Genomic DNA, 13,259 nt, shown 5'->3' on the forward strand with positions numbered 1-13,259 from the left:
TGAGTCGGACACGGCTGAGCGACTTCACTTTCACTTTTCACTTTCGAGCATTGGAGAAGGAAATGGCAACCCACTCCAGTGTTCTTGCCTGGAGAATCCCAGGGACGCGGGAGCTTGGTAGCCTGCTGTCTATGGGGTCGCGCAGAGTCGGACACGACTGAAGCGACTTAGCAGCAGCAGCAACTATTTTTTGAGTACCTACCATGTGTCAAGCACTCTCCTAATCACTTTAAAGGAATTTTATTTAATCCTCAAAACACCACCGCCAGGAATCAGGGACCATCCTGATTCTCATCTTACAGTAAGGAAATCGGAGGAACCGGGAGGTCACCTGCTCAGGGTCACAACTGTGTCACTTCCCCAGGACTTAACAACCAGCATCAACGCTACCGGGCAGAAGCCCGGTCGGTTCACAGTGGCACTAAACTGCTGTGTCATGATGCAACAGCAGGTTCCTGGGTGAAAGTGAAAGGACAGGAAGAAGGAACCAGGAGAACCGTCGCGGTACATTCCGGATAAGGAGGCGGCGAGGGCGAGTGGGGGCTCACACCGAGAGACACTTCCTGGTTATCGTTACTCAGCATTTTGTGGGGGTTCGCGAGACTGTGGGGCGGAGGTACAGCGGGTCTTTCCGAGAAACCGTAAATGGCCTCTTCTCTGGGCGCGTCCGATTAAGGTCTGGCTGGCTCCTTTCCAGGTGACCCTCTAGATCAGGGAGTGGCCGCCGGCATGCGCCCTTTAAGTCACCTGATGGCCCTCCCGCCTTCCCACTCGCAGGTGGGGTACAGGTGGACGATGCCGAAGGTTTCGAGCCCAGACAACTCCCAGGAGCTCCGCCCCTCGCCCGCGCTCGCGCCCGCCCGGCCCCTCCGGCCCCTCCGGCCCCGCCCCTGCCAGCCGTCCCGCCCCCGCCAGCCGTCCCGCCCCGACCCGGCGGCTTCGGGAGGCGGGGCCTAGCCCTGACGCCGGCGCGGGCGCGGGAGGCCTGAGCGGGCGCGTCCCCGCCGCACGCACGCCGCGCGCGCCCGCCCGCCCCGCCCACCGTTACTATAAAAGGAAAGCGGGCTGCGAGTTGCCTAAGCTCCGTCCGGCGCCTCGCATCCGTTTCCGTCGCTTGCACTGTCAGGTCGCTCATCAGACCCCCCAGCTGCCAAGATGGTGAAGCAGATTGAGAGCAAGGTACGCGTTCCGGGGCATGCCAGGGCGCAGCACGAAGCTCCGGGCAGCTGGGGTAGGCGGTGGGCCGAAGGTGGGCAGTCCACCCCTCTGCATCCCTCGGGGAAGAGGACGCGGCGGCTCGGCCTTGCACTGCGGGAAGCCGGGGCCTGGGCGCGCCCGGGACGGTGGAGCGTTCCCTGGAGGAAGGGAGGAGACGGACAGGCTTCCCTGTCCAGGTGACTTAGTGTGTCTGGAGGATGCACGCGCGCGGAGAGCGCCCGGGAGTCCTCCACTGCGCCCCCGCCACCCCTCTTCCCGGGAAGCAGCGATTGGGTAGAGGATGCAGGGAGGCTGCCTTAGGCCCCCCATCTTTATCCGGACACGGGCCTGGGCAAGGAGGTGGAGGGCTTCTTGAAGAAAGCCCGGGCTTGCTGGCCGCCACTCCTTCCTCGTGGAGCCGCGTGATCCACCCGCGCTTTTGGATGCAGTGAGCTCCCTGGGGAGCGGGTCTAGGCCGGAGACCCCCCCCCCTCCCCCGGCTGCCGGGGCGTAGAGGTGACGCGTGCTGCGGCCGCGTGAAAGGGGCGGTTCCGGGCTGGAGACACCCCCACCCCAACCCCTACGAGTCCGGCTTTAGTGGCCCAGGTGGCGGCAAGGAAGTGAAGTCCGGGCCGCGCCCTCGGGACTCCTCCTCCTGCGACGCAGGGGCGTGTTTCCGGCAGCGCTGGCTTCGGAATGACTCAGTCCCCAAGGCTGGGCCCGGGGGCCTCCACTGCCCTACCCATCTGGGATTCTTTCTCGGTCTGTGGGGTTCGCTGGAGCCCGGAGTCCCCTGGGTGCGGCCGCGCCCGGCCGTGTGCTCGACGGCGGTTGTGTCCTTTTAGGAATGCCCAAGGCAAAAAGTGTTGCATCGAGAGTTATTGCAAACTTAATACTCTCCTGCTCAGAGAATTCAGAGCCTGAGTGTCTGGTGTACTGTGCGCGCCCCCCGCCCCAAGAAATGGATGCTAATCCAGAGTCAGAAAAGTCAGTGGGAGAAAACTTCCCACCCCAGTAAAGCAGGGAAAGGCGAGTGGAGTGCCCGAACTTGGTTCAGATCTGAGGTTGGCTTCGAGGAATGGAGGTTTCAGTGTTAATGGTTCCTTTTCTTCCTTTTACGATCAAGAAACATAAAGATCATTGTAGGAAATCTGGGAAGAGAGAGATCTGTTTCCTAGAAGCAGCCACAGATAACTGACGTTTTTATTTGGGAGGTGTGTGTTTGTGGTCACATTTAGTCTGAACTCTTTCTGTGTAATTAGAAGATTTTGGAATCATTTCAATAACTGAAGACATTGCTGGACATTGTAGGCAGTTTTCCATGCTTCGATGAATGTTTCTGTTAGGCTTTATACAGCCTTGAGGCTGTTTCCTCAGGTTAGGGTCAACATCGGTTGTGTATTTAGTTGTGAAGTCATGTCGACTCTTGTGACCCCATGGACTGTAGCTCGCTAGGCTTTTCTGTCCATGGGATTTCCTGGGCAAGAATACTGGAGTCGGTTGCCATTTGCTTCTCCAGGGGATCTTTCCAACCCAGGGATCAAACCCACATTTCCTGCGTCTGGTTTCTTAACCATGAGCCACAGGAAAGCCTGGCGTCAGTATCTACTGAATGACTAGTAACAGTCTTGGGCGAGAGGGGGTGGTGGGGGGGGAGTAAGGGGTGTTCCTCTGTAGAGGCTGGCGACTTCTTCAGTAGAATCTCTGAAACCCATGAAAGGAGTGAAAAATCTTTGGTCTAGCTGATGTGTCTCAGAATCCATACAACTACAAACCAAAAATGGATTGATTCCTGGAGCAGAGTCTTTTCAAAATTCAGTCTTTTCCTATTTTAGTTGCCATATTTAGTTTCCTATTTAGTTGTGGCACTTTCCTCCCCTCATTAATGGCAAGATGTACAAGGGTGACAGGAAGTTCATTACTCAGAAAAAGCACTGATCTGGGGTTGTAATCAATGGGTCTTCAAAACTATGATCTAGAGTCAATCAAAAGGTAAGCTGATTTGAATGTTTTCTTGTAACTGTTGAGTACACTTTTGATTTTCATTCTGATGGACTAAAATTGGTGCCATTGGTCATCCAAGACAGCTGAGGTTTTGGTAGTTCAGAACCACTGGGGTCTGTTTCAGATCCAAGTGGGATACCTAGACTATAAAAGTGAGGAAGAAGAAATCAACAGTTTGTTCCAAGAATGGCCACTGCCGTTTCTTGAACTCCTAATTTGAACACACGGGCACTTTCACTGAATGCTTTACAAACCACTCTGAGGCTTGTTGATTGCCTTTGGAATGGGTGTATTTAGGGAAAGAGATGCCGGAAGCTGCTCTTATTTATTTGCCCCAAATATGAGTGCATTGTTTTGTTTTCAGAACCTTTGTGTCAGTGATGGGGGCCTTTATCAATGCTCACTGGTAGTTTCTGGAAGCTAGAAATTATGGTTTGCTTCTTAGTAAGATGCAAACTTAAGTGGCCAGAGAATAGAATTTGTCATGAAGTCTTACCTATACCTGGCTGTGTGACTCATGTTCAGTGAAGCCAAAATTTATTGCTGAAAGATATTCTAGATTGAAAGTAACCTCCCCAGTATTGACTGAAAGCCAACCATGTTCACAAAATCATGCATTCATCTGAGCGGACACTGTAATTCCTTATTTTCCTGTCTTACCTGGATCTTGCAGTAAAGAATGGCTGGTTTGACCTAAAAAAAATCACATTAGGGAAGGCTTTGAAGGAAATTCATCTGGAAAATATAGGTGATGGTTTGGAAACATAATCTCTCTACTTTTTACCCTGTGTGCCCCTACCTTGTCATACCCAAAGGTGGGGTGTGTTTCTTTGCGTGCAGGTTTGTACCTGCATAACTGCAAACAGAAACCATACCTACCGTCCCAGGGAAACACCATTTGTGAATTGTTTCCCTAAAACATGAGGTAGAAATAATAAATCTAGAGAACTAACTTCTGAGGAATTCACTTAAAAAAATTTTTTTAATGGTGCTTTATTTACTTTCCTTCTTTACTGGACCAGATCTGACCTGATTCTTAGCTTTCAAAGCAAGGGGGTGGTTGTGTTGGTTTTTGATTAAACCAATGTGACTGGCATCTTTTCCCTTGAAGAAAACTGAGACTTCAGATATAGATGTTTGTGTTTTGATTTCTCTTCATGGCCGTGGCTTTGGTCAGCAGCAGCTGACTAATTGTGGTTAAAAATGAGTCCCTTGTTAACTAGAATGTTACATTGCTAGGGTTACAGTATCAACACCATTGGTAAATTATTCAGGGAGGTTGGTGGTGAGGAATTTCTTGATCATTTCTGCTGGTGGAATTCAACAAGCATTGCTTATGAAAAATAACAAAATTCCCTTCATGAACTAAAACTTTTTTAGTTGGTCAACGATGAAAGCAGAAATTAATGATAAGTCGAGAGTATGATCTCAATTCTGGAAACTGCATTAAAAAGAATATAAGGATATATGCTTAAAAGTCAACAGTAATTGGGTGTAAGGGTGTGGAGAAGTTATTTTCTTTTTTTTTTCTTTTTTGAGCTTTTGAATGTTCTAACATAGGTAAAATTAGCTTAATCAAGAAGTTTTGATTTTGAAAGCAACTTGTGTTTTAGTTGCAAAATTCTGTGCATTTGTGGCATTCAGTTGAAGAGTGACTCTTTGCATCAATCAATAAGCATTTAATGAATGTCTACTATATACCTAGATTTGATGTGGAAGCAGTTTTAATACAAATGTCTTTATTTTCATTTACTTAGTTTGGATGTGGATTAACCAAATAATATTTTGTATTCGTGAAGACATGAATATTGATACACTGTATACATCATACTTGTTTCATTCTTAGCAAGTAACACTACACACCACAGTAGGATTTCTTCAGTTTATTTGCTTGGTTTTCATTTTTTAAATTAAAAAACAGGCCCTGAAAATAGGACGTCCAGATTGTGCTTTGTGTCACGTTTTATCAAGGCTTTTGGAAATAAATGTAATTTAACATTAGCTTTCCTCTTTCCCTCCTCAGTATGCTTTTCAGGAAGCCTTGAACAGTGCAGGAGAGAAACTGGTAGTAGTCGACTTCTCAGCCACGTGGTGTGGGCCTTGCAAAATGATCAAGCCTTTCTTTCATGTAAGTATGAGCCAGCTTCTGCTTTTGTAAGCTGTTTGGGGTTGGTGGTCACAACACGAGGAAAGAGGTTTTAATTTTGGATCTTTCATCTAAAGTCATAGCATAACAACTTAATTTAGAACTTAAGTTTGATACATACAGCCCATGGAAGACAACTTTCAAAACTTAATTTGGTTGTCTAAGTGATTTTGTTTTTCTTCAAGTTGAAACATGGGCCCTACTTGAAGTTCAGGAATCAAAATCAGTGTTCTAAATTATTTTATACTAAGAAGAATTTGATTCAGAGAAAATGTCCTTTATGCTTAGCTGTCCCTAGTCTAAATATCTGCATCTTTAGTCCCTACTTTTAAGTTTCCCTTTAAGAAGCTTAAGTGTATTGACTGCCACTACCCAGTGGTAAATCTTTGTGGATTTTTTTTTTTTTAATTCTCCAGTCTCTCTCTGAAAAGTATTCCAACGTGGTGTTCCTCGAAGTAGATGTGGATGACTGTCAGGTATGTGGCTAGAAATCCGGAATAATGCTGAACTTTTTGCCTTGCCCTTGTTCTCTGAATTGCACATTGCTTGTTCTCATAAATAAGAAAAACACTACAACTACCACCCTAGCTAAAAAGTTTATTTCAGAAGAACAGGTACTTGTGCCAATTTTAAGCTTAATTTTAGCTGTCAGGAGCTATGTATATCACATCCTAAAACAAAATCATTGAGGCATCTATTTCCTGACTTTACTAGTCCTCTTTCTAAAAGCCTACATAGTCTACCTAACAATCCAAGATGCTCAGCAAATAGAATTGAAAAGACCAAACAAACACCAGGGTACCTTGATAGAGAGCTGAGGAAAGAAATATGCTTAGCACTTTAGGTCAGGCAGACTGTTCTGTGCACATTGTTGCTCAGTCGTGTCTGACTCATTGCGACCCCGTGGACTGCAGCACTCCAGACCTCCCTGTCCTTCGCCGCCTCTCAGAGCATAGCAAGTATGAATTCATTTAATCCTTGGTCCTGCCATATCGCCCATCTTACAGATGGGAAAACAAACAGGTTGGCCATAGAGTTACAGTAAGTAGCAGAGCTGGGATTTAAATGTGTGTGGGCAGGTTCACCTAACCTCAGAAGGAGGAGAGTGGGTTACGTACAAAGTGGCAACAAGGGTGCTAGACCTGGGTTCCAGTCCTGGCCCAGTGACTTCTGCTTTAGGCTCATCCTTGTCGCCTCTGAGCTTTGATTCCATTGTCTATGACCAGATCTTAATACCTGCCCTACCAGCTTTGTAAGGTTGCTTATTCACTGAGCAAACATGGAAATTCTAAAGATCCAGAAGGGTCTATAAAAAGGGGGATGTGGCAGTACTTCCTAAGCCTGTGGGCTCCACCCTGCAGTGCATTGCTTATTCCCAGCACATTTCTCATCTCTTGCCAGACAAACTCCTGGACGTAAACTTCACATCCTTTCCAGGAATTCTCTAGTTACTGCCTTCTATGCCCAGATTGGGTTAGTTCCCTTCCTCTGTGTTCCCCTGATGTGTTCTGCCCTTTTTCTTGGATTGAATGTTGTGGGATGGGAGGATCATGGCCCGTGTTAGCTATGTGTGCTTGGTAAAGCTCTGTTCTGTGCCTCAGGCTGAGCCTCTGTAAAATCACATTGATGCAGCGTCATAAGGCAGTTGTCAGTATCTTATAAGACCTGTGCGTGTTCAGAATGGTCCCTGGTACATGATAAGCTCTCAGTGAGCTTAGCTGTGACTATTCTGATCTTTGTTTCTGTCCTTCATTATGGTCTGTCAGTTTTTTTGAATCCGAGACCTTGTCTTACCTCTGTTTCCCCTTTATGTAGCACACCTGTCAGGCTATAGCAGGTATAGAATGAATGAATTTATATGGTTGTCAAGTACAGTTATTCTGTGTGTCCTGGGTTTTTTAAGTAAGAGCAGACAGTACGTGTGAAAAAAATCTTGCTCCTTGTTTTAACCTTTTTTTTTTTTTTTCCTCTTAATCTGGTCACTTTAGCCAGGTACAAATGGCACCTGGAAGGGACTAGAGAAACTGGTTCTAATCCTATCAGACATCAAGTGAATACATTTTTATTTGGAAGTACTAACACATACTAGATGCTGCACTAAGCCCTCTACCTGTATTAGGTCATTTCATCCAGCTAGTAACCAGGAGGAGTGTTTTTATCAGCACCCCCACTGCACAGGTGATGAGACTGCAGCACAGAAGGAAGAATGGTCAGAGGCAGAGCCTGGGGATTTGGCCCCTGTAGTATTGTGCCAGGCCCTGGGCAGATGCTCTTTGCCTCAGTCCAGAGCCTCTGGGAAGTAGGTGTGTGGAGCAGGCCAAGATGTCCGTATGACAGTCCCTCCTTTAGGCCTGGTTGGCATCCTCATCGTCACCCTGAAAGTGTCTAGACCTTAAAATGACCCTCTCATAAGCTGACCTTGCGCTTTGAGTAACGTGTAGTTTTTTGTTCATACTCTTTAGTGACTACTATTCTACCATCTAAATAGCCTTATCAATCTTCTGCAGCATTAAAAACTGAATCCCAGAACTCTTAGGTTGTCTGATACGCATAGTAACAGTCTGTCTGTTCCTGCACACCTGGTCAGTCAGCAGAATTAGCAAGGGAAGTAATGCAAACAAAAAGCAATTCATTGTCATGCCACGAATTATTCCCCGTGGAATTTACAGATTCCAGGAGTGGATCCTCTGGTTGCTTTGGAACACTGTAGATAAAACCGTCTTCTCATTTTGGCTTGTAAAGAATGCAGATGAAGGATAACAGGGATATCATCATTTTGAACATTAGATCATATCATAGATGGAATGTTTTAGGAATGAATATTTTTTTACATTTTTTTATGCAGATAATTGCTGCCCATAAACTCCAAACCCAGGGCACTTAATGTTCATAGGATTTGGGGAAAGAGCACCTAGTTTTAATAGAATAATCTCTAAACACTTGAGCTGGAGGAGATTATCTTTCAGGTGTAATAAATCAAATGGACAGTCAGAGGCATGGACGTAGAATGTGGTATACATACAGAACAACTCTGTATGCATAGCAAAGTGTGAAAACTACTTTTGCAAATCATAGACTGATCTTATTTCCTTAAGAGTAGACTCTACTCCCAGCTCTACAGAGTATGATACTTGTAAGTTAAAAGAAACAAAGTAACTTAGGATGTGTCTCCATTTGGATTAGAATAGCCAGGAGTGAGTTGATAAAAGGTGACAAGAGCAGGTTTAAAGGTACTTTGGTCCTCCGTGCTCAGTTGCTTAGTAGTGTCCAACTCTTTGTGACCCCATGGACTGTAGACCAGCAGGTTCCACTGTCTTGGGATTTTCCAGGCAGGAATACTCGAGTAGGTTTTCATTTCCTTCTCCGGGGGATCTCCCTGACCAAGGGCTCGAACCCACCTCTTTGGTCTCCTGCATTGGCAGACAGATTCTTTACCACTACACCATGTGGGACAAAATGCTAAGCTAGAAAGCACCAAAAAGAAATTTAAGGTAAAATGTAGCCTTGTTACATTTAGTACATGTGTGCTTAGTCATGCCCAACTCTTTGGTAACCCTATGGACTGCATCTTGCCAGGCTCCTCTGTCCATGGGATTCTCTAGGCAAGAATACTGGAGTGGGTTGCCATTTTTCCTTCAGGGGATCTTCCCAACCCCAGGATTGAACCTGCAGCTCTTGCATTGACAGGCAGATTCTTTACTATTGAGCCACCTGGGAAGCCCTGTTATACTTAACTAGTAAAAAGTAATAAAAAGCTCAGATTGGCTAAACCTATGGTGATGCAGAACAGATCAGGGGTGGGGTGGGGTGGGATACAGTTTGACCATAAAGGAGCCACTGAGGAGGTTTTAGGGGAATGAGGGAAGGGTTGTGTATCCTGATTATGCTGTGAATACGTAAATTCCAGATTGTTTTTTTTTTTTCTTTTAATGGCAGGAAGTTGGGGTGCCATTAGGGATTGGCTCGCTTTCTGTTTTTAAATGAGGGAAGTGATCAACTCAGGATTAAGGATATTTTTAAAACCTCAACAGTAACTCCTTAATTTTAAAGTGTCTGTGTCTTTTCAAATCCCCACAGGAATGGGCAAATTAGTGCATAGAACAAGTAATAGAAAACAAAAAAAGTAAAACATTCACAGAGGTAATAGAGATTAAATATTAGCTACAGACTACTAACCTTTTGGGGCTTCTCTGGTGGCTCAGTGGTAAAGAATCTGCCTGCCAGTGCAGGAGATGCAACTTGGTCCCTGGGTTAGGAAGATCCCCTGGAAAAGGAATGGCAACCCATTCCAATAGTCTTGCCTGGAGGAACCCATGGACAGAGGAGCCTGGTGTGATACAGTCCATGGGGTTGCAAAGAGTCAGACACAACTTAGCAAGTAAACAACAATCTTAACTGAGGTCATTAAAAATCCAGTAAACCCCATGCTGTCAATGATTGGAGTAGGGAAGGGCTGATGGATCTAACTACATGAAACGTCAAACTGGATGTCAAAAATCATGATACATACTGATAAATTGATACATTCAAATTGCAAAGTAGTTTAACCATGTGTATCTAGGGGCTTTAAAATGAATATTCTCATTCCCTTAGCAGCTCTTTGAGGGATGGGGATTGAAGAACAACGTAATATCACTTTCATACCCAGTGAGAGAATTCTTTATGCTTTAACTAAAAAATTTATCATGTAGAGACTTAGACTGCAATTTTAAGACATAAAACGTATGAACATGATTAAAACACTTGGAAGCTTTCTCAAAAGCATTAGTGTTTTCATGACTTAGCTTATTTTAAGTTAGGCAGTTGTACCAGTGCAGGAGTGCCAGGCTCTGACTGGGTGAGGTATCCAGAATCTGAGAACAGGAATGAGACTATCATTTCCATTGATTGGGACCCTGTGTTTTCTGCTCATAAAGCTTTGGAAGTAGCTTTCTCACCTGAAAGTTGTGATCAGTGTCCAAGCCCTACTGTCTTTGGATGTAGAATATCTTTTTTGGTAGCTTCCAGTCTTTCTTGATGGTTATGTTCAGCAGCTAGTTGTGACTCTGATGTGCTCAGGAGAGGAGGCGAGCTCGAGATCCTTCTGCTCCATCTTCCTTATCTCCACATCCTGTTGTCTTGCATGCTCTCGTGGGTGATGAAGGTCAGCTGTACCACCTGTATGTTTCTCTGATTAGAAGTCGGGGAGAGGCTGGCTCACCATTTCGACCCCATTGCCCTTCTAACACCCACCTCTTCTGAGGCTTCTGCCAACTGCTTGCATGAAAGATGATACCCACCTGGCGACTTAAGAGTGAGGGAACTCCAGTAAGCAGCTGCTTTTCCAGTGCTGGGAGGAGCCAGCCAGTGTTCCCAAATATTCAAGCAGTTCAGAGATTTTTTTTTAAAGCACTTACATGAACCAAGCAACCTCTCTGGACCAGATTCATCCCATAGACAACCATTTTTTAATCTTTTAGCTAAACCAGTCCCCCTGCCCTTCTAATCTTCAGGTCTCCTGGTTCATGCCTGCTGAGTTGCGCAGTCATGTCTAATTCTATGTGACCCTATGGGCTGTAGCCTGCCAGGCTCCTCTGTCCGTGGGATTCTCCAGGCAAGAATACTGGAGTGGGTTGCCATGTCCTCCTCCAGGGACCTTCTGAATCCAGGGCACAAACCCACGTCGCTTGTGTCTCCCACATTGACAGGTGCGTTCTTTACCACTAGCACCATCTGGGAAGCCTGGTCTCCTGATTACTCACCCTCAAGGTCCTGAACCCTGACATGTGCAGCTCACTATCTTCCTGGTCAACTCTCCACCCCAGTTTTTCATCCTGAATTACTGGAATTGGTACAATTAAAATGTTACAATCTTCATTATGGTTTTAAACAAATGTTCTTGCTAATGTCCATGTAACTCTTGCTTTCAGTGAGTGTTTGGTGCCTGGAATGTACCAGCATTCAGTACATTACTAGCCATTTTATTGCAGCCTTACTGCCCTGTGCTGCTTGGTGTGCAGTGTTTAAAGAAAAAGTAAAGGTTATCAGGAAAAGAACCGCAGTTGTCTGCCACCCTTCCTGCCCAAACTAGCAGCAGTACACATGCAATTTCATGAAGATTTAAACCACACTTTTCTTTCAGTCTCAGGGGAAGAGGTGAAGTGAGGCTGCTTCCGTTGACTGGTGGCTCAATCTCGGGCCCGCTCTGTTTTTAACTCCTGTGTTCCTCATTGCCAGACCCCTGACACCACGGTGTTTGTACCAACCTTGCTTTCCTGTGAAAGTTCTTTGGTTTCTGCGATCTGCTTCTCAGGGTTCTTTCTGCCTCGTTGGTTGCTGTTCTTCACAGCTTTTGCTGACCACGCAGTTAGTTAAGAGTGCATGGTTCTTTCTGCATTTCTCTCCCTGCCCTCTCTGAGTGCTGAGCTGATGTTTTGAATCCCTAATGGACCTGTTCACTTGAAACTCTTGTCCAAAACATTTTCATGGAATCTTCCCCCAAAACCTGGTGTGAAGAAGGTGTGGAAAGTGAGGGGTGGTAAAAGCAGAAAAGTCTGTGTGGAGCTGTCCTGTAGGTTACCGTGACTTTCTTCTTGAACACGTCCTTTGTAAACAAGTTGTCCCTCTCGCTAACTCTGAACTTTAGCCTATGATCATCATCTACATACTTCACTTCAAGAAAACAGAATAATTCTGTTAAACTAAGTCACTGTATAGTATCTGAGGCTAGTATCTCTCAAAGATGAGAGTACATATTTTAAAATTTTAATTGAGAATAGAACCAACTTGGCTTTTGTGCCACTGTATCATTGTATAGGCATGTAAACATTGACACAAAGCCCTAATGTTGAGTTCTGGGTATGTAACAGGAAAAACAATCTGGTTTTAGATCACGGTGTCAGCGCTCAATACTCAGTCTTGTTTTTATCTTCTTGCTATACCTCTCTTCCCCTCAGGATGTTGCTGCAGAGTGTGAGGTCAAATGCATGCCAACCTTCCAGTTTTTTAAAAAAGGACAGAAGGTAGGTACACCTGACCTTGAAAACCAGCTGGGTAACAGGCTAGCCTGGCATATAAACAAACAAGCGACTTACCTTTCACATGGGAAGCACATCCCCATTTTTTCCTTTTAAGAATATTTAAATGTGTCATTCTTCATTAAGTACATAATGAGACACCTCATTATTGATTAATCTCTGTTAAGTCACAGGGATTTGCTGATTAATCCCTGTGATTGGTACTTCATATTTATATCACAATGCATTTATCTTTGTTCAGAGGTATTTGTGTAGAAAAATTGAGCCTTGACTTTTTGTTGTTGTTGAACTTGAGTGTTATCCATGGATGTACATTTTAAATAAGTATATACTTCCTGTCTACCCATTCTGTAGTCGTATCTGATACACAAAAGAGGGATGCAGTGCTACATCTAATAGCCATTCAATATTCTCTCAACAGGTGAGTGAATTTTCTGGAGCTAATAAGGAAAAACTTGAAGCCACCATTAATGAATTAATCTAATCATGTTTTCTGAAGACATGACCAGCCATTGGCTGTTTAAACTTGTAATTTTTTTTTTTATTTACACAAAGGAAAGATCAAGTATGAAGATTATATACCTTACTGCCATCTGATAAGTGACAATAAAATATTAACTCTACACTTTTTAAACCTGTCTCATGTCTTTACCTAGTTTTCAAAATAAATGAACACCGGCCATTGGATGGTATTTAACATCCTAGTTACTTCCATATGTTCTTGATTCTTTTTTGGTAAACTTGTAGGCCACTGGTTTGAGGGGTTTTTTGGGTGTATTTCTAGAAAAATCTTACTGGGGGCAATGCACAGATAACAATAGTATGTTAAAATTCTGTTTTTTGGGGTTTTTTAAATTTATGCACAAAGTATTTTATATCTCCTGTGTTCTCTGAAT

The 13,259-nt window shown here is 44.7% G+C and overlaps 1 protein-coding gene across 1 annotated transcript; it reads left to right on the top strand.

The window, feature by feature from the left end:
• The first annotated feature begins 438 nt into the window (after positions 1-438).
• On the top strand, positions 439-12,997 carry LOC138433225 (thioredoxin). The gene is made up of 6 exons (XM_069575455.1): positions 439-676; positions 778-1,179; positions 5,225-5,329; positions 5,764-5,823; positions 12,283-12,348; positions 12,785-12,997. Exons 2-6 carry the CDS (start codon positions 1,156-1,158, stop codon positions 12,845-12,847), a joined length of 318 nt encoding a protein of 105 aa, XP_069431556.1. The 5' UTR covers positions 439-676; positions 778-1,155; the 3' UTR covers positions 12,848-12,997.
• Positions 12,998-13,259: the final 262 nt, after the last annotated feature.

The sequence above is a fragment of the Ovis canadensis genome, chromosome 2, assembly GCF_042477335.2.
Source record: "Ovis canadensis isolate MfBH-ARS-UI-01 breed Bighorn chromosome 2, ARS-UI_OviCan_v2, whole genome shotgun sequence".
Taxonomy (NCBI): domain Eukaryota; kingdom Metazoa; phylum Chordata; class Mammalia; order Artiodactyla; family Bovidae; genus Ovis; species Ovis canadensis.